Here is a 22,589-nt window from a genome sequence, read left to right as displayed (position 1 = left end):
TTAACTATTCTTGGATGTGTTCACACACAAGGTGAAGTTGGCAGTCATTGGAAAAAGTCAATGTCCGAGATATCTGAAAGATGTACTTAATTTACCTGTGCATTATTACGCAAACAGGAATGCTTGGGTAACCTAAGAAATATTTTCTGACTGGTTCAATAATCACTTCGAACCAGCGGCACGAGCTCATGGTAGACAAGCTGGACTGGAAGAAAACTGTAAAATTCTATTGTTCCTGGACAACTGCTCTGCACATCCCACTACCGAACTTCTGGTGAAAATTAATGTTTTCGGCATTTACTTGCCTCCTAATGTGACATCTATTTTACAGCCTTGTGACCAAGGAATTTTATGCTCCCTGAAGAGCAAGTATAAAAATCATTTTATGAACTATGTGCTTGAAGCAGTCAACAAAGGAGTAAGAATGCAAGACTACTTGAAAGCATTCACTCTCAAGGATGCCATTTATGCAGTTGCTACTGCTTGGAATTATGTTGATAAATCAACACTAACAAATGCTTGGCTGTCCAATAATGATGTTTGATGAAAATGATCCTATGGATGACAAGTTTGAAGGATTTTGTGTCACTAATGAGAAGAAGATGATATCAGACCTCCTAACTTATGCTAAAAGTCTATCGGATGGAAGTCTAAGTAAGTTAGAAGAAGCGGACATTGAAGAAATGCTAAACATTGACAATGATGCACTTGTTGTGCATTCCTTAAGTGATGGGGAAATTGCTGAAATGGTGTTAAATACGGATAAGAATGAAGATGGTAGTAGTGATGACGTAGTGAACACGGGTGAAAACATTCCTATAGAAGATATGATGAAAATTTGTGATCAATTCATAGCTGGCCTTAAACAACATGCATTTATCAGTGAGCAACAGATTATGGGAGTTTACTCAATTAAAGAGACAAAAACCTATGCTGATGAGATAGATGACCCTTGAAGAAGTCTGTAAAAATGCCCTCTCTCATAGTGCTACTTCATCACTTAAGAATCCCATTCCTGACGCATCATTGGAAGTTTACCTGCAATCTGATGACGACATTGGTGACGCTGATGGACCCTCTTCCACAGCTTAACTGCAGCTACGTAATTAGCCTAGTTTGAACAAATTTATAATTAAACTGTAATACTATTTGTAGTCTTTCTTTATTCAAATTAATGTGAATACTCATGCGTCTCTACAGAAATATTACAGTAATGTGTATACTTATGGATCGTATATTTTCATTTTAAATTATCCCACCACAGGTATTTCATTATTCATTACGAGTATATTACTCTATAAATAAATTGTAATAATATTTTCCCACTGATTGTGAGTATTCATTTGTTATTGTTGCCATAGTAGGATGCCTGTTTTGATGTCTAGTTAACAATCGGGCTTTTGTTCCAAAATCCGGAAAAATCCGAAATTCGGAACACGCTGTCCCCCAAGGGTCCTGGATAAAGGATCGTGTACCTGTACTACACTCATGATTCAGCATTGAATCTCACATTTTCAGATAACCAACCTTTTTTATGTCAAAACAAGCCAGTTCTGATGTAATGAGGATTCCACTTCTTTTATTGATGTATGACTTGGTGAGTATTTCCTACATTTTGTTTTATTTCTCATTTCCGGCAGTTACGATGTTTTGCATCTCTATGGTCTAGCATTGTACTTTTTCTCTTATTAATGTTCTGTTTACGTGCGATAGATGAAGGAACTGTTGTTAACCTCTGGCACTGCCCCCATTTGCATCATTCAGTCTGTCTTGGTCTGGATCACATCACTGGCAGGTCCTTTGTTCTTTCCACCCATCACTTTTCCATAAAACAAAACAAGTTCGATTTCTAACTTCATTTCTGATAAAAGGTCATCTAACTCTATTTTGCTGTCCATGGATGCTGCCTGACAAGTTGAATATTTACAGCAATTTATATGTCTAAATATTAGAATTTACAAATCCATTGAATGTTTGTAAACTCAGCAAATAATTGAGGATAACTTTTAGAATTACCATTTGGAGATCCATACGAGATACCATTTTGTTTTTTTTAAATCCTAATTTGAAAAACTATAATTGTGTTCTCTACATTCAGCTGATTTCCTTCTGCCCCATTGTACAGGGACTTTGGCATTCATCCATCCTCTGAAATAATATTACCAGGGATTTTGCCATTCCATCCTCACTCTTTCAGAATTGCAGAACATATCCTTCGAAGCATTGGTTCTCTTTGCTTTAAAACTTAAGTTTTATTTATTTTGTCACTTCAGTGACTTCTCTCTTTAATGATCTTTTCTAAGTTTCAGTCTTTCTTAACAATTCAGGTTTTATTGGCGTAGTACATTTTGAGATCCTTTGAATTTCTCTTCCTTTTGTATTTTGTCAAGAGTTCCTTATCTTCCTCTAAAATCCATTTTAACATTATATTCTGCTTTTGTTAATATTACTCTTTGCAACTTATTTGGTCCTCTTCAATTTTGATTACTGTTCTCCATCCCTTCCTAATGCTATAAGTTTCTTTTTAATGAAATATAATTATAATTATTGTAAACTTTAATTTCTTTTTAAAGCACCTTTCTTTTGTCCTATAATCCTTTGGTGGAACTATACACAGTGATTGTCCAAGTTAATATCATTTCCAGTGGTCCCTCTATCCCCAGGGACCACTGGAAAGAGATTTAGTTCATCACTTAACCCAAGGAATGCTATTTATAATTAATAATAGTGTTTAAATGTCATTGTAAGATGGAAAATTTAGGGTCCTCTTGATCAATATGCTGCAGTTCTATTCCATGTAGTGTTGCTCTTCAATTAACCATTATTTCAATTTAAAAATGTGAATTTTTGCCTCTTCCACCAGTCTCAAGCCATTCCTGTCTCTACTTTCATGCTCCAACCAAGTTAAAGAATAGAGATGATCAAGAATGAAGTTTTGAGTACGATGGAGGAAATTAATATGCTTAGTATCTATGTTCCATTTGGTGAACATGGGTCATTTCTAAGCAGTGCATTTAGACTTCCAAGTATCTCTTATGTGAGATGTGCTTGTAAAATATATTGGATATATTTTTCTATACTCTCACTGTGTCTCAGGTGCGTTGTGGTCTTTAGCATAAGACAGGTACACAATCCTTTATCCAGACATCTAAAATCCGGAAAGCTCCAAAAACCAGCAAGTGGGGAGAGAGACGGCAGCACGAGTCGGGAGAGTAAGGAGGGAGAGACCGGCAGCGTGAGTTGGGCGGGCTAGGGAGGGGGAGATTGGCAGCGTGAGTTGGGGTGGAGGGGGGAGATGGCAGTGCGATTGGAAGGGGGTTGGGGTGGATATGGCAGCACAATTTGGGTGTGCTTAAATCTGGCTTTCCAAAATCTGGAAAAATCCGAAAATCGCAACACACTGTCCCCCAAGGGTTCCAGATAAAGGATTGTGTACCTGTATAATCTGTTAACCAATTGTTTCAGGTTCACATTTGATTAAAGTTCAAATAAAGCATGAGTCCTAAATGAGGATTCAGTAATCACACGCGCCTTGACTTCTGAAGAAAAGTGTTTATCTGGACTAGCGCTATTGCTTCTCTGAAAGGCCTGTACTCCAGAATGATTGACAATTCAGAGGATTACCTTTTAAATTTGAGACCATAGACCTCTTAGGCCAGTGCCTCATCTGTGATTGAATCAAGTTATCCTCATCTTAGTTTTACCTGCCATACTCAATAACCTTTAATAGATTTGAGTTTAAACATATTTTGATTAAATTTTTATCTTCTAGGTAGTTTCAAAGATTTCACTTCAACACAAAAAATGTTGGTGGTTATTGGTCACTCAAATGGTATTTTTAAAATACACCATCCACACCTATAAGTTATTTCCTTTTTATTGCTTAGTTAAGTTGGGCAGTGCTGTTACATCTCTAATAAAATCTGACAAGAATTTCTGCAGGTATTGTTCGTTCTTTAACGCTTAGTTACCAAAAAAATTTGTAAGCTCACTTTGTCATTCTCACAATTGTCAAGAGCCTTTTCTCTCATGAATACTGAAGTTAAATATTCATCAAGGGCCTCATCTGACTCCATGCACAAGTTTCTACTATCACCTGACGCATCCTCTTGTTCTTTACATATTTGAAGAATTCTGTGGGGTTTTCGTTAATCCTGCTCACCAAGACTTTCATGTTGCCCCTTCTAGCTCACTAAGTTCTTTCTTAAGTTCTTTCCTGGCAATCTTCTAATTTTCCAGAGTTCTGTCTGTTCCTGTCTTCTTAAACCTCTCATAAGATTAAACTTAACTAGGTTTTCTACATCCCTTGTACACCATGGTTCTTTCACCTTGCCATCCTTTTCTTGACGCAATGGAATGTGCTTGTGCAGAGTGCCATGCAAATATTTTCTGAACACTTGCCACATTTTTGCTGTACTTCCCCCTTTTCCCTATTCCTGTTCTTGACTTCCACCCACAGCCACTCAGTAGATAATCATCCACTACCCTCTTTTCTACAGCTGTTATAGTATCCCTGATCAGCAATGCCACTTTTATCTCCCTCCCTGTCCTTGAAATATCTAAAGCCCGGCATATTCCTGCTCCTTAGATAGCCGTAATTGCCACAACACCATTCTTTCATGTATTGACCCACGCTCTGAGTTCATCTGCTTGATTCCGGATACTCCTTGGATTAAGGTGAGAGTAGGATGCAGATTGTAAAGGGGGTATTTTCTAATTCATTTCCAGATGGTTAGGAGTGGCATACTTACAGTCATCAATTTATTCAAAAAGATGAAAATGCATACCCAAGTAAAGTTAAAATTTGGTTCTGATCCATATATTCATATATTCCACATAGATGAGCATAGTTTAGATCTATAGAAGTTCCCATTAGAGGAAGCAAGTGAAGCTGAAGTTGATTTGCACGAAAAATTCAGCCAAGATAAAGATGGTTCATTCATATATGAAAGCCTTCAACTATAGGATGGAGGAGAATGATGCTTTGGGCATCTGTTGTGAAAAATTAGATGGTTGGGTTGGGGAAACTGGAAATAGTTAGGGTGCTTGTCATGGTAAAAAAAAAAAGTAGAAGAAGTACTTTCAACATCAAACTACAAAAATGTACCAAGGTCTGTCATGTAACAAGTTATGCCTTTGGAAAATAACTTTAATTGGTGACTTTGTTAAAACTGCATCACACAACTACTTAAAATTGAATAATGGCAATGTATTGTGGAATTTAAAATAGAATTGTTATAAAATTAAATCTAATCACAAAACAAGATTTATTTGGAAAGTTATGACATTGTAAAGATTGAGAAATAGTAAGGAGGTATGTTTTTCAGTCCTAAAACACTGTTTTAACCTAAAATGCTAACTCTCCATTTCTCTGCTAAGTTTGTGTTTTATTGTTGTTGCTTAGTTTAAATTTAAAGCAATGTTCATATTAAAAGAAATAGAACTTTTAAAAAAGCATGTGATGTTGTGGCAGTACATTAGACAGACACCTTTACTTGCAGTAAGGTAAATTTAAGTTGTATAAATGATTTGATCCATGGTTTATGCAGAATTGCCTTTAAGAGTCAATGATGTATTCAATACCCTCCAATGCCAGAATTGCTTTTATTGGGGAAAATAGCAGATATAAGTCCTAAAGTAAGACTGTCGAAATATCAGTTGACATTTGTTAAACTTGCATTAGCAGTGGCCAGGAAATGCATAGCCATTACTTGGAAATCTGATTTCCAACTAAGTCTGATCTGCTGGAAGTCAGAATTGCATAGTTGTGTTCCCCTGGAGAATATTACTTACATCCTCAGAAATAGTTGCAAACATGTTTTTAAGAATATGAAACCACAAAAACTAGAGCTAGCCATAGCAGATATAATAAAAAGAACAGATGAAGTGGAAGAAAGTCATAAAGCTGTAGAATTAGAAATGAATGAACTAAAAGGAAAGCTGAAAGATAGAGACAAAGAAATTAAAGAGATACAAGATCAGTTAATTAAAAAAAATTGATGTCTTAGAGAATTATAACAAACAAAACAATTTAAAAAATAGTAGGTGTACAAGAAGGCTTGGAAGGATCAGATATAAAGGGGTTCATAAAAGGATCAGATATAAAGGGGTTCATAAAAAGATGAATCCCACAAGTCTTGGAAGGAGAAGAACTACAAGATAAAACAGAAATTGAAAGAGCACATAGAACATCGGCACCAAAGCCTTATTCAAACCAAAAACCACGTTCCATAATAATAAAGCTACTAAGAGACACAAGAGAAAAAATATTAGAGCGGGCAAAAGATAAAGTAAAAGAAAATAAGCAGCCTCTGGAATATAAAGGACAAAAAATATTTTTCAATCCAGTCATCAGCTTCAAGCTCTTAAAGAAATGGAAAGAATTTAACTTGACAAAGCAGATACTATGGAAGAAAGGATATAACTTTAATCTACGATATCAAGCAATATTAAAAGTATTTATTCCAGGGGAAAGAAATAGACTGTTCTCAGACCCGAAGGATGCCAAATACTTTACTGAACAACTGCCGAACAGACAACGAAACGAGAAGTATTAAAAAAAAGACTATCAAAACAATGTATAGAGATTAATTGTAAAGATAATAATGTAAATATAAAGTTGAAGTTTGAAAAAGATAAGGGGAAAAGATAAGAAAAAAAAAGCTTTGTTACATTTTTGAAAAATATATAGTGCTTTTCTGAGGGGGGCTCGGGAGAAGAAAAGAACTACTACTGCAAAATCTGTTGACGCTTGCGGTTATTTCCACAACCCAAATAGATAAGGGAATTGTGGTTGTCAGGGAAGGAGCCAAAGACAACCCAATACAGGGGGGACTTTCATTATTTTAGATAGGAATATTTTGTGTGTTAATTTTAGTAGGGGTTTCTAGAATAATTTGATTTTTAACTCGTCGTGTACTATAATGTGCAAAATTAATTTTTTTTAAATATTGGGGAAAAAAGATGAAAGAGTTGAAGAGATGAGGGAGAATTGAAAAAAGAGGTATAAGATGGGTACATTAAATTTCATGACTGTAAATATTAATGGAATACACAATCAAATTAAAAGGAAGAGGTTACTGACATTACTTAAAAAAAGAAAAAATCAACATTGCTTTTGTGCAAGAAACACACTTAACCGAGATAGAATACAGTAAATTGAAAAGAGACTGGGTAGGCCATGGAGTGGCATCATCATACAATTCAAAATCCAGGGGAGTATCTATATTAACCAACAAAAATCTACCAATCACCATAAAAAAATAATAACAGATCCAGCAGGTAGATATGTAATGAAAAAGTGCCAGATTTATTCTGAATTTTGGAATTTACTAAACATCTTTGCACCTAACAAAGAAGACCAGCTATTTATGCAAAACATCTTCCTAATGATAGCAGATGCACAAGGACATATCTTGCTTGGAGGGGGTTTCAACTTCAACTTGGACCCAAAGATGGACAAAACTGGGAAGACAATTAACAATAAAAATAAAGTAACTAAATTTACACTAACAGCAATGGAGGATATGAAACTAATCGATATATGGGGGAAACAACTCCTAAAAGAGAGAGAATACTCACACTACTCAAATAGACATAAGACCTATTCAAGAATTGACATGTTTTTGTATCAGCACAGATCCAAGATGAGTTTTTAAAAAAATGGAATATAAAGCAAGATTATTATCAAATCACTCTCCCCTGTTATTAACAATTGAATTATAGGATACCCCACCAAAGACACATACACTGTTAAAAAGACAAGATTTCAAAGAATATATTGAACAACAAATTAAAATATACTTCGAGATAAATATGGAACCAGTAAAAAATAAATTCATTTTATGGGACGCAATGAAGGACTTTATTAGAGGACAAATAATTAGCTATACAACTAAAATTAAAAAGGAATATAATCAAAAAGTAGAACACTTGGAAAAAGAGAACAATCATAGAAAAGGAATTAGCAGAAAGAGAAGATACAGAGAAAAAATTAAAATATGAAACATTACAATCATATAAAGTAGAAAAAAATATAATGAAAACAAATCAAAAATATTATGAACTGGGAGAGAAAACACACAAAATATTGGCCTGGCAACTTAAAACAGAACAAGCTAAAAGAACCATTCTAGCAACAAGAAAAGACAATAACCAGTCCACATATAATCCATTGGAGATTAATGAACATTTTAAAATATTCTATAAACAATTATACCAAACTGAAAATAAAGAAAAAAATGACAAAATTTATGAATTTTTATCTAACATTGAACTACCGCATCTACAAATAGAAGAACAGAATAAATTGACAGAACCTTTTAAGACTGAAGAAATACAAGATATATTAATAAAACTACCAAACAATAAAACACCAGGTGAAGATGGATTCCCTATAAAGTTTTATAAAGTTTTTAAGGATCTATTAATCCCTCCCCTCCTAGAAGTAATAAATCATTTAGAGGAGACAAAAAACTTATCAAAATCATGTAAAACAGCAATAATTACAGTAATCCAAAAGAGGGAAAAAACCTGCTACTGCCATCTTCATACAGACCAATATCATTATTGAATACAGATTATAAATTAATAGCAAAGTTACTAGCAAACAGACTGATTTATTATGTCTGAAACTAGTAAGGCAAGACCAAACGGATTTGTTTAAAAAAAAAGACGAGCAGCTGATAACGTTTGTAAACTTATTAATTTAATACAAGCAGCACAAAAAATAAAATGCCAACAGTAACTGTTACGTTAGACACAGAGAAAGCCTTGAATGGGGTAGAGTGCAACTATTTGTTTGAAGTGTTACAGAAATTTAAACTACCAGAAAAATGTATTAACTACATTAGAGCATTATATAATGGACTGTTAGCAAAGGTAGTAATAAATGGACGTGTATCAGTTCACTTTAAATTAAGTAGGTCAACAAGACAGGGATGCCCATTATCCCCTTCACTGTTCGCTTTGGTTATTAAACCACTAGCCGAGTTGATAAGGAAGGAAACTATGATAAAAGGAATAAAAATAAAAGAAGAAGAATATAAAATCAGCCTATTTGCAGATGATGTCATAGTATATTTAACAGAACCAGATAAGTCAATCAGAAAACTACATATGAAACTGGAAGAATATGGAGAGATATCAGGGTACAAGATTAACACCAATAAAAGTGAAGTGAACAAAACTGATTATTCAGAATTTTTAAAAATACCCTTTTCAAATGGCAATCACAGACGATACATTACCTTGGTATCAAAATAGATAACAACCTAAAACATTTATACAAATTAAATTATGAACCATTAATTAAAAAAATACAGGAAGATCTAGAGAATTGGAAAGAACTACTGTTAATTTTAATAGGAAGAATAAATGTGTTCCCACGAGTGTAATATCTATTCCAAACGTTACCAATCCCCCCTGACAGAGAAATTTTTTGCAAAACTGAAGAAAATAGTAAGGAAATTGTTATGAAAAGGTAAGAAATCAAGAATAGCGCTAGAAAAATTAACATGGAGTTACAAACAAGGAGGGTTACAGCTACCAAACTTCAAAAATTACTACAGGATGGCACAATTAAAGTACTTATCAAATTTTTATCAGAGAGGAGAAAAACCGGACTGGACTAAGATAGAATTAGACAAATTGGGAGAAAATATCCCGAACACATACTTTATAAATGGGATGAAAAATTGGTGCAATATAACAATTCACCAGTACTACATCACATAGTTAAATTATGGAAAAAAAATACGCCTGGAAGAAAAAAAGATAAATTATCAAATACCAAAAATGATATTAACACAAAACTCATTAATCCCTTTTATAATAAACAATTTATTTTTCAAGGAATGGGATAGAAAAGGAATCAAGAAAATAGATGATTGCTTTTGGGGAAATAATTTATTAACATTTGAGCAATTAAAAGATAAATATGGAATAACACAAAGTACAATATTTACATATTGCCAATTGAAAACTTACCTAAAAGATATATTGGGAAATAGCTTGAGATTTCCAGAAAGTAGCAACTATAGATATTTAATCACAGACAAAATGATAATTTAAAAATTTATTACAAACATGTACATCAAATGACAATATAAAGATCAAATAAAATATAAACCGAAACAAAGTTGGGAAAAAGATTTAAACACAGAGATAAAGAACGAAACATGGAAGAAGTTATGAATAGGAACAATGAGGAACACGATAAATAGTAGATTATGTATGATTCAATATAACTGGCTACACAGATTATATATCACTCCTCAGAAATTAAAAGAGTAGGACCCAACAGCAGCGGATAGATGTTTTCGTTGCAAAAAAGAGATTGGAACAACATTACATGCAATTTGGACATGCTCAAAAGTAAAAACGTTCTGGGAAGATCTAAACCTAATATTAAACAAAATCACAAAAAATAATATACCAAAAGATCCAAAAAAATTTCTGTTAAAATAATATAAAAGACAAAAATTAGGACTAAAATTAACCAAAGCCCAAATAAAATTTATAATGATAACACTAGCAGTCGCCAAAAAGTGTATTATAACAACCTGGAAATTGGAAACAACCCTTAAAATACAACGGTGGTTTACAGAAATAAACAATTGCATTCCATTAGAAAAAAAATACATACAATCTGAAAGACAAGTGTACATTATTTGAACAAATTTGGGAACCATACATAAAATATGTCGAAGAACACCGACCACAAACCTCCATCTCGTAAAACAACATCATTATGAGCACAATAAGATTTTAAAATGTGAAAGGTGACGATACAATTTTTTTTCCTTTGTTTGGTCATTTCTTTGTTTTAAGTGTTTTATCATTTATTGATTTTTGATGAGGGTGGGGAAGGGGAGAGAGGAAGTGGGGAAAAGAAAAAATGTCACTACGTGTACATTGTTGATCATTTGTGGATGTTGTTATTGATATGATTCATAGTGCAAAAATTTACAAAATTAAAAAGAGAATATGGAACCCGTATTTAAGATATACAGGGGTTAACCTTTGTTGATTTTCCCCATCCAGTCTCCAATACCACTACCTCCAGTCTCCCTAGCAGTGTCTATGTCAAGACATTCATCCCTGAAAGGAAGAAAGTAAGCTCTGGATGAATCACGTAATGTTTCATCTGTATATAATTAATGCTTTTGGAAAACAGATGATTTTGTCATATATGGGAGAATTGCCTCTTTTTCTTTGGGGTTTTTCTCTTTTTCTTTTATTCGGTTTCCTACTTTGCCTTTAAGGATTGGCGTGGTGTGTAATTCTGTATTTATAAACAATAGTGCAGAATTTGACCATTGTGATCATGTGTTGATTCTTTCTTTGTATATCAACATGTAGTGGATTTGGTATTTTATTGTATATATCTGTGATGTTTCTTTGATTTTGTTTGTTTTATAACTCCATGTTGATTGACTTAAAAAATATTTTAAGGATTTGCAATGATAATTGGGTTGGAAAATGGAATCGTATTCTGAATGCTGCGTCTGAATGTGGCATAGCTTTGAATATGTGGAGAAAGGCTAGGTTATAGCTTTGTTATGATGTGTTTTTTTGTCAATTACCTTTTTAAAGAATTCACTAAATTTTGTTAATAAGACCACAGGCACCCATCAGGTAAAATTCTGGTGGATGCCAGTGGAATAATATGACATAATTATACACTGCTTTCATTAGGACAGGGAGAAACCAGGAGCTATCAAAACAAAATGCTATTGATGTAATTATTTCCTTCCAGCTGGAACATCAGATCAATTCAGATATGGCCTGTTACAAGAAGCACAAAATAGAGAAACGTGGCTGAATGGTAAGTATTTTTCCAAATAAAATGCAGAGAAACATTGTTCAACATAAAGCAAAAAAGCAGCATATGCATAAAATGAGCAATAATGATGTGCTTTGAGTACACTTCCTGTCCACAAATATTTTTCCTCATGATTTCATACTTCAGGATGTAATACAAACTTTACTCAATAGAATTTGTTCACAAGTACAATAGTATTATTTCAAGAAATGAAAATGGTGCAGTCACTCAGTGGCATATCTAGAGAAAATAGCACCCAAGGCAATCACTGTAATTTCCCCTTCCCCATAAAACTTACTTCAATTCCTCACCCCACAACCATCTCTCACCACCACACACCATCCATTTTGCCTTCCCTACCTGTTGTGGCCATTGTAGGACCCTAAAATAGTCATATCCAACGTTGTGCTGGATATATTGAGATATTGGAAAATAATCTACACTTAAAAAAAAAAGGCCTATTTCAAAGGCCATCATTCGCTGAATGAATGCAGCGACTGGTGTTTCCCAAAGCAGAGTAGACAAAGTTAAAGGTGCTGACCGGAGCTCACGACGCCCAACTCCGAACCCTCCCCTTGGCCTACCGCACACCGGAGCTCCCGGCGCCCAACTCCGAACCCTCCCCTCAGCCTACTGCACACCTGAGCTCCCGACGCCGATTCCGAACCCTCCTCTCGGCAATTGGCCTAAAGGCACACACTAGAGCTCCGGACGCCAAAATCCGAACCCTCCCCTCAGCCTGCTGCACCCCTGAGCTCCCAATGCCGACTCCGAACCCACCCCTCAGCGTACCTCACACTGGAGCTCCTGGCGCCCAAGTCGGAACCCTCCCCCCCCCCCGGCCTACTGCAACACCTGAGCAACCGACACCCAACTCCAAACCCTTCACTTGGCCTACCACACACCAGAGTTCCTGACTGCCCGATTCTGAACCCTCCCTTTGGGCGACCACTGCACACGCATACCGGACTATAGTGTGTGTGTGTGGGGTAGGCCAAGGGAAGGGGTCAGGCATCAGGATATCTGGTCACTCAACTCCCCTCAGTGGTTATAGTAAAAGTACTGATACCAATTATTCTCTTACTGGTCTGAAAAGCATTCTGTTTGAAATAAATCGGACAAGGGATTTTTGGGGAGTTGAGCTTGGGGTGGGATGGGGGGGTGAATAATTTCCAAGCTCTGCTGGCAGTGACACCCCCCCCCCCCCGCAACATGCCCTGGCTGCCATACCCTATGCAGTCACTGAATTATTTTTACCTTTTTATACTTGCAGAGAAAGTTTAATTAAAATAAGCCATTCTAAAATATTGGCTTTAAGTGATATTTGTTACAAGTTATGACCAAACTGGTCACTTGGTGCATAGCATCAAAGTTCTAAGATCTGCCATTATGACTTAAAGAGCTAAATGGGAATATTTTAAAACCAACACTTCTTTCTAAAAGAATAATTGAATTACTGAAACATCATTAATCAAGCTTGGAACTATTTTGAATGTACTTGAATGAGACAAACAAGTAACAGTTCTGATCACAAACCTAAAGTAGTTTTTAGGACTATAAATCAGAATCTTTTTGATTGTCTCTTTTTTTGTCCTTGTTTCTCTGATTCCAGTACTTCACTGAAATATTAAATAAATGCAGTATTTGGCAGTTTGAATGTATATACGTTATCTGTAGCCAATGACCTGAGTCTGTTAAAATTAAAAGAAATATCAAGATATGTTGAGCATGTCACAGTAAATTCTTATACTGTCATTTTTAACAAAAAATGTTTACATGGCTTTCTTAATCTGTATCTCATTCCTGTACTTATAAAACATGAGTAACATGATATATTTCATCACTCCTATGAGAATTTATTTTTAGCAGGTGTGAGAATTTTTGTACTGCAAACTAATAATAAACAGACTGTGGATTTGATCAGAAACAATAAATGCATAAGAAATTTGCACTTTTTCCCTAGGTTTGTCTTTGATGTCATCAGTTCTTCATCATGGGTTTCCAGTTACTCTTTGCCGAATCCAGATGATTTCTTCCATTTCCTTACTCTTGACTTTTAAAACTTAATCTCTTCTACCCCAAAATAAAACTAGATAAAGGAATCCAACCCAAGCTTCTTGCTAATACTGAAGAAAAAAATGTGAGGGTTGCTAAAAAGAACTGGACATCAAGGCAAAAAAACACATAGCCTCTGCTTAATTCTATATACAGGTACACAATACTTTACCTGGAACCTTTGGCGGACAGTGTGTTCCGAATTTCAGATATTTCCGGATTTCAGAAAGCCAGATCTAAGCCCAACCAATTGTACTGCCGTATCCATCCCCACCCCCTTCCAGTCACCTTGCCGTCATCCCCCACCCCCCCCCCTTCGCCCGCCCAACTCGTGCTGCCGGTTTTCCCCCTCACCTGCACAACTTGCGCTGCCGATCTCCCCCCTCATCCACTCGACTCGCGCTGTCAATCTCCCAGCCACCTGACTCGTGCTGTTGATCTCCCAGCTGCCAGTCTCGCCCGCCCGACTCGCGCTGCCGGTCTCGCCCGCCCGACTCGCGCTGCCGGACTCGCCCGCCCGACTCGCGCTGCCGGACTCGCCCGCCCGACTCGCGCTGCCGGACTCGCCCGCCCGACTCGCGCTGCCGGTCTCGCCCGCCCGACTCGCGCTGCTGGTCTCGCCCCTTGCCCACCCGACTCGTACTGTCGATCTCCCAGCAGCCCGACTCATGCTGCTGGTCTCCCCCCTTGCCCGCCCGACTCGCACTGCCAGTCTCCCCCCCCCCCCCCCCCCCCCATTGCCCGCCTGAATCGCGCTTCCAGTCTCTCGATTGCCCAACCCGTGCTGCCGGTCACTCGGCCGCCTGGCTCACGCTGCCAGTCTTCCTCCTCCCCCCCCCCCACCTCGGCCGCCTAACTTGCGCTCCCGGTCTCGCGGCTGCCCGACTCACGTTGCCAGTCTATCGCTGCAGGTTTCCGCCCCTCGCCCGCCCGACTCACGCTGTTATCTCTCACCCGCCCAACTCGCACTGCTAGTCTATCGCTGCAGATCTCCCCACCTTGCCCGCCTGACTCGTGCTGTTGTCTCTCGCCCACCCGACTCGCGCTTTCAATCTCCCTCCCCGCCTCTCTCCCCACTTGCCGGATTTTGGAGCTTTCCGGATTTTAGATGTCCAGATAAAGGATTGTGTACTGGTACAAGACTGATCTTTTGGTACAAAACTGATACTTCCTACATTTTCATTGAACAGTTTGCATTCAGAATTTTGTGTCAATGGATATTTATCTACATGTAACTTTGTGGGATAATGTAGTGATGGACCTTAGGTGTCAGAGACATCATAAGCAGCCTTTGGGACATTGGATGGTCTGGTCACCTCATCCACGTTGGGTTTCCAGGGTCCCATCCTCATCAGTAAACTTAACTGATGAACAATATCAATGCAAGCTATCCTTCATTGAATACTTCTCATTGGGATCTTTTCTGGCACAATCTCAAGTACATGCCTTGGCAAACCTTATAGTTGAAATAAAGGACACAGTCACTTCCTCGTCTCAAGATCATTCTGGACTCCAGCTTCTTGTCCATCTATACCACACCTGGACTGTTCACTGTTCACTGCTGCATAAGGGAGGGTGTAAGCTCTATGTTCAAAGAGGAAATAAATCAATAATGTTTCTTTCATCCCAGAAGAGCAGGCATTATTCACTATTATTGCATTTTTCATCTAGTCGAGGCATTCATGGATTTCACTTGTGGTATCCTCCTTTCAAAGATATCCATGGTTCTCTGACTCCTTTTGCTACTCATGTTTTCCTTTAACCTGTCTAGGTTCCCTTCTGATATACTGGGAGCATATACTGTCCTTTCTCCCTTTGTTGTGGCAGCCATTGTTGAACTAGTTCTCCTGAATGAGTACAGTAAATTTGGAAGCCAGCTCCTTAAATTGTACATATGCAGCAGGTGGTGTCTTGAATTAAAAATTGCTTCTTTGCATAAAAAACTTCTGTGGTAAAGATGGTATTTTTATTTCTAGCTAAAAAGCTGAAAGTCAAAAGCAATTTTTAGTTGTTGGTTGGGATCAAAGTCTTGGGAGGACCATGGCATTGTAGAAGTATTACCAAGCTGTGTGTAGTGTGCTAGTTATCTAGTGCTTTCTTCAGTCTAATTGGTTTGAAATTAATATGTGGATTGTATCTACTAAGTCTTATTAACTTAGGCTTTGATTGATAAACTATATATACTGTTAACTTTTGAATTACTTGGCACACTCAGAATTATACTAGTCTCATTAATTCCACTTGTAACCTCCTCTGTTCTGAGTAGATCAACCCAGGTTCTCCAGTTTACCGATGCAAATTCTCTTATTCCTGGAATAATTTTGGTACATTAGTCTGTAACCATAAAACGTGCCTCTGACAACCAAGCACTCATTTGTGGCCAAAACAGTATTTTATGAATGTTCTTCATGATTTCCTTGCTTTGTTCTCAATTCTATCCATGAAGCCTAGAATCTTGTATGCTTTTACAACTATTATTAACCGTCTACCATTTCCAATGCAGATGTACCTGAGATCTTTCTGTTTGCCTCCCACAATTGTGCTGTTTAGTTTATATTACAACAAAGTTTTGAGAAGAAGACCAAGCAGTGGGGCTGAGTAGAAAAATGGATCAGCTCATGTTTAAATGGCAGGGTAGACATGATGGGCTGAACGGCCTATTTCTGCTCCTGTTTCTTGTGGTCTTTTAGTTCTCCCAGGTAGTGAAAAATGTGTAAGGAGATGAATTGGCCCATCAAGTCATACTGTCCCTCACTCCAATCAAGATATAATGCAACTTTCCTCAAATCTATCCATTTCAAAAAAAATTTAAATATCTTCTTGAAGTCTTTTACTGCCCTCTTCACAATTTGCAGTACCTCCATGTTTTGTTTCATTGTGCTGTTTTCGAATATAAGAAATAGGAGCAGGAGTGGGCCATCTGGCCTATTAGAACTGGTCTACCATTCAATAACACTTGTTCTGGCCTAGGAATTGGCTCCCTGTTCCCCATAATCTTTAATTTCCCTATTCTTCAAAAATCTATTTGTTTTTCTACTGGTTTGAGAAATCCACAAATGAAGTACTCTCCACGAGAAGCATTTCCTCCTCATTATCTCTCTCTGAAATCTCCTCATTAAAAACGATCTTTCTTCTCCTATCTTATCCATTCCTTTCACAATTTTGTATGTCTATTAAGTCTCACCTCATGCTTCTAAACAATGAGTATAGTCCCAGGCAATTTGGGCTTTCCTCATAGGTTAGCTCCTTAATTTCTAGAATCAGCCCAGTGAATCATCTCCAATGTCAGTATATCCTTTCTCAAGGAAGGAGATGAGAACTATAGGCGCAGCCTCGTGTGTACCCTGTATAGTTGCAGCAGAACCTCCTTGATCTTAACTTCACTACCTCAAGCAGTGAATGGCAACATCCCATTTGTCACCTTGATTATCTACAGCACTTGCAAAAGAACTTTTTGTGATTCACGCACAAGCACTTCCAGCTGTGTCTGCACATCAACATGCTGCAAATCTTTCACCATTTAATTTATAATTCAGTCTACTATTTTTCTTTCCAAAGTCAGCAAACCCACATTTACTGGATCTGTACTCCTTGTCAGACTTTTGCCCACTCATTTAACTCTGAATATCATTCTGCAGATTTGGTGTCCTCCACAAATTCTACACAAATTAGTGTCATTAGCAAATGAGACCTGAACAAATTGAAACCTGTGCATCCAAGTCCACATTAGCTGTACAAATAAATAAGGAAAGTAGTGCACCTAGTACTGTCCCCATGGAACACCACTGTATATTTCATTCAATCTTGGGAAACCTATTATTGCTACTGTATTTCCTATTACAGGTACACAATCCTTTATCCGGAACCCCTGGGGGACAGTGTGTTCCGAATTTCAGATTTTTCTGGATTTCGGAAAGCCCACCCGAATTGTTCTGCCGTATCCACCCCCACTTCCTTCCAGTCGCCCAGCCGTCTACCCCAACTGCGGTACCTCGGCCGTCCAGACGTGTTCCCTGACCGTCGGTCCCTCGGCTCTCTCCCCCAACCGCAGTCTCCCCCGGCCACCGGTCCCTCAGCCGTCTCCCCAACCGCGGTCCCTCGGCCACGTCCCCCCACCGCCGGTCCTTTGGCCACCTCCCCCGACCGCAGTCTCCCCCGGCCGCCTCCCCCAACCGCCGGTCCCTCGGCAGCCTCCCTCGACCACTGGTCCCCACTTGCCGGATTTTGGAGCTTTCCAGATTTTAGATGTCCGGATAAAGGATCGTGTACCTATACTCAGTTCATTTTGATTTGTGCTGCCACAGCCAATATTTATTTCTTGAATTCAGTCTTAATTATGTCTATCATGCCCTATTAAAAGTTGGATATACAACGATGTTTCCTTCATCAAGCTTCTCTATTACCATTAAATAAAACCTCATTTGAATACACAGAAGTGCTGGAGAATCCTACAGCATCTGTAGGAAGCAAAGGGTAACCAATGTTTCGGGTCTGAGCTCTTCATTAAGATATAAGCTAAAAGCAGGTAGGTGAGGAGAGGAAGGAAAAAGGGAGAGAAGCACAGGCCAAGAGGTCCTAGGTGGATATGGTTGGTGGGCAGAACAGAAAAAAAAGCTAAGGTGATGGGAGAGGGGGACAAAAGGAGACAGGGATAAGGAAAGAGGAAGAGACTGAGTGTGACCAAGCGTAAACTGGAGAAGCCGTCTGTTTGGAGTGCCCAGACAGAATATAAGGTGTTATTCTCAAATTTGCAGGTAGTCTACATCTAATATTCTGCCTCAGCACTCTCCAGCCATATGGCATTAACATCAACTCTCCAGTTTGTGTTAGGTCCCACTCTTTCTCATTCCCAATCCCTCAGTCTCCTTTTGTCCCCTTCATTCAGAGAGCTATCTTCTCTGCTTATGAATTCTCAGCTTTTTTCTCTTCTGTTCTGCAATTCAGGCAACATCCAGGTAAATCTCTTAACTCCCTCTCCATAGCTTCCACATCCTTGCTGTAACGAGGCAACCAGAACGGAGCACAATATTCCAATTTTGGGCTCACCAGATTTTTAAGACCAGCAACATTGTCTCATGACTCTGGAACTCAATCCCCCAACTAATGAAGGCCAGTATACCATAAGCCTTTTTAACTACCCTATCAACCTGTGTGGCAACCAAGAGAGATCTGTGGATTTCAACCCCAAGGTCCCTCTGTTCTTCCACATTATTAAGAATTGTGCCATTAATCATATACTCTGCCTTCCCAAATGCATCATTTCACACTTATCCAGATTGAACTCCATCTTCTATTTTTCTGTCCTACTCTGCATGTCTATAATCCCATTGTAACCTATGGCAACCTTCTATACTATCCACAACACCTCCAAACTTCTTGTCATCTGCATACTTGCTGTTGTTTCCTATATATACTGTGTGACCTGCTGGAGTTTCTCCGGCATTACTCACAATGTCAGTAAACTTTCTTTTTTAATTTAAATTTGATTAGATGCAATTTATCCTTCAGTAAATATTGGTAGAATTTCTTTAATTAATCTGCACTTGCCAAAGTGGAAATTTTTCCCTGCTTACTATTTCTAAAACTTTCCCAATTGCTTGCCTGAAAGTGACTAAAGTTGAAGAGGTTACATCAGAACACAAGAAAAAGGAGTAGAAGTTGGGCAACTGATTGCTGACCCTGCTTGTCCATTCAATAAGATCATGGCTGATCTGGCTGTGGACACAGCTCCGCTTGCCTAGTTCCCCATGACCCTTCATTTCCCTACAGCATAAACCATGTTAAGAATGTTTTAGATATCGATTTTTATTTTGCTGGCTGTGTTTTCTCAAACTCCTTACTTTTCTTTTTTTTTACCACTTAAAAGTTCCTGTAATCGGCCTGATTCTCATTTACGTTACATGCATGGAACCTATCGTGCTCTTTTATTGCTCAGTTTTACTGTTTTGTCCATCTAAGGCAGTGGTTCCCAACCTTTTTCTTTCCACTCACATACCACTTTAAGTAATCCCAATGCTATTGGTGCTCTGTGATTAGTAAGGGAAAGGGATTGCTTAAGGTGGTATGTGAGTGGGAAGGGAAGGTTGAGAAGCACTGCTCTAGACCCAATTCTTACTGAAATATTTTGCTCAAGACAAATTGTCATTGGCCCATTTCCTTTGGAGTTGTGAAACCATGCACATAACGAGTCAATTAGGTACGATTAAAACAGTGGTTTTCAAACTTTTTCTTTCCACCCACATGCCACCTTAAGCAATCCCTTACTAATCACAGACCACCTATGGCATAGGGAATACTTAAAGTGATATGTGAGTGGAAAGAAAAAGGTTGGGAACCACTGAAAGGTGTTGCTTTTAATTTATTCTCTTTCTCCATCATGAGAATCTACTTTAATTAGTTGAAACATCTGTGCCATTAAGACCAGCCATTGTTTAATTTGTTTTACATTGCAAGCTTTAATTCCATTTCCTTCCATACCACGTATGTTGTTATCTCATTGAAATTAGTGTTCCGTAATTGAACATATTCTTTACCATCACAAGATTATCCTTCTCTTGTGAGTGCTGATTCTCTGATGTTTCCTAACTAATGCGTGTTCCACTTTGCTTGCTAGTTTCCCAATGCTACATCTGAGGAATGCTTTCTTCCAGGTCGAGATAGAAAAGTACCAATCAAGAAGGTTTTCCTGAATATACTTAAAATTTTCTTTACATGCAAAGAATGACTGCAATCTGTTGCAATTGAATGAACTGTTTATTTGTAATGTTGCTGTTGTAATAAACTGCACTTGTATAATAAGATGTGAGTTCAGAATTTGCTAATGAGTACATCTGAAAACCTTACTTACATTTCCATTTATTTATATCATGTAAAGTTTTTTGTTCTATTTTGTAATAATAATCATTAAAAATTATTAATAATTTCTAATCTTAACAGAAAATAACCTGTGCATGAATTCTATATCTACCAGGTGATGCATCTATTGGTAGTCAAAATAAATTTAAATGCCCGCATTGTAATTATATTGCCAAGTATCGACGCACATTGAAGAGGCATCAGCTGATACATACCGGAGTACGTTCCTTTGCTTGTGACATCTGTGGAAAGTTGTTCACGCGAAGAGAACATGTCAAGAGACATTCCTTGGTAAGTGCAGGTGTTGTTTTCAATAAATATGAGACTGTGATTGAAGATTCTTGAACCTAACTTTGTTTTAAGAATTTAATTGACTTTCTTTTGCTCCTGTCTTTTTTTCCTCTCATAACCTTGCTGTATTTTGATGATATCATAGTAAAACGACTTTGCTAACCAAATGCAGCTTTACCTTTCTTGTCACCACTAATCTTCATTTTTCCTTTGTAACTGGTTGATCATCCAACGGAAAGTTTTGGAAGAACCACAGTTCCTTGCGTTTTAAGGTTAGGAATACTAAAATTAGTCTTTTCACCCTTGTCACAAATTTTATTATCTCATCTGGAATTGGATAGTGAACGAAGTCAACTCCCAGGAAATCATATTCTCTTTATAACTTTCACCTGTGCATCAGATCATTTGTTGCTGAAACGCTTAACTGTCATTCTCAAGTCTGTACTATATTTGTTTCAGTACTTTCCAAGTTAGTTTCTGTCAGCAAACTTTGGGTCATCTAAATTTTTGCCTCCTTATTGATTTTATGGTAGTCTTTAGATACCTGGCCTTCAACAGACATATCTTCAATTTACAATTCCCAACCTAATGTTTATGTATTTTGTGACCATCCATACTACAGGTACACGATCCTTTATCCAGAACCCTTTGGGGACAGTGTGTTCCGAATTTTGGATTTTTCCGGATTCTGGAAAGCCAGATTTAAGCCCACCCGAATTATGCTGCTGTTCTCCCCCTCTCGCTCACCTGACGCGCGCTATCGTTCTCCCCCCCTTGCCCGCCCCTCGCCCACCTGACTCGCGCTGCTGGTCTCTCCACCCGCCCAACTCTCACTGCCGGTCGTGTCCCCACCCCCCCCCCCCATCCGCCCGCCCAACTCACACTGCCAGTCTTTTGCCCGCCCGACTTGCACTGCCAGTCTCTACCCTTGCCCCCCCGAGTCGTGCTGCCTGTCTCTCCCCCTCGCCCCTCCGACTCGTGCTGCCGTCCCGCTCCCCCGACTCGCGCTGCCGTCTCTCTCCCCACTTGCTGGATTTTGGAGCTTTCTGGATTTTAGATGTCCGGATAAAGGATAGTGTACCTGTATTTCCCATCCGTGAAATCTGCCTGGACCATACAAACATCCAACACTAATCTGGGCCTTCTAATGTTATATCTACAGTGCCCTCAGTAATATTTGGGGCAAAGACATTATTTTTCTTTATTTGCCCCTGTGCTCTACAATTTTAAATTAAAGTGATTAAAGTGCACATTCCAGATTTTATTCACTGCTATTTGTATACATTTTGCTTTGATCATGTAGAAATTACAGCACTTTTTATGCATAGTCACCTCATTTCAGGACACCATAATATTTGTGACATAGCAATGATATGTTGATTAAAGTAATCAAGTTTAGTACTTTTATTGCATATTGTTACACACTAACAACCCTTTTAATTATGTTTGGGACTAAAGGGATTTGTTAGCACTAACACAGGAACAGCAATGGAAAATTTCAGTAGACAATGGTAAATTCAAAATAATAGTTTTTATTAAACTATTAATAACATTACATTTCTTA

At 38.0% G+C, this 22,589-nt stretch overlaps 1 protein-coding gene across 3 annotated transcripts in view; it reads left to right on the top strand.

The window, feature by feature from the left end:
* zbtb10 (zinc finger and BTB domain containing 10) overlaps positions 1 to 22,589 on the top strand; it is a 97,387-nt gene that overhangs the window by 58,074 nt on the left and 16,724 nt on the right. Inside the window, exons 3-4 of one of the 3 annotated variants that reach the window (XM_069921138.1) lie at positions 11,759 to 11,827; positions 20,850 to 21,025. In XM_069921138.1, coding sequence (XP_069777239.1) covers positions 11,759 to 11,827; positions 20,850 to 21,025 — 245 coding nt within the window. Of the gene's footprint in view, positions 1 to 2,863; positions 2,951 to 11,758; positions 11,828 to 20,849; positions 21,026 to 22,589 lie in introns of those variants that run through there. The other 2 variants (XM_069921139.1, XM_069921140.1) reach the window with 2 other exon arrangements.

Source organism: Narcine bancroftii, chromosome 2, assembly GCF_036971445.1.
Source record: "Narcine bancroftii isolate sNarBan1 chromosome 2, sNarBan1.hap1, whole genome shotgun sequence".
In the NCBI taxonomy this organism is placed as follows: domain Eukaryota; kingdom Metazoa; phylum Chordata; class Chondrichthyes; order Torpediniformes; family Narcinidae; genus Narcine; species Narcine bancroftii.
Note: the sequence above shows the minus strand (reverse complement) of the source record. Positions and strands in the feature narration are given on the sequence as shown.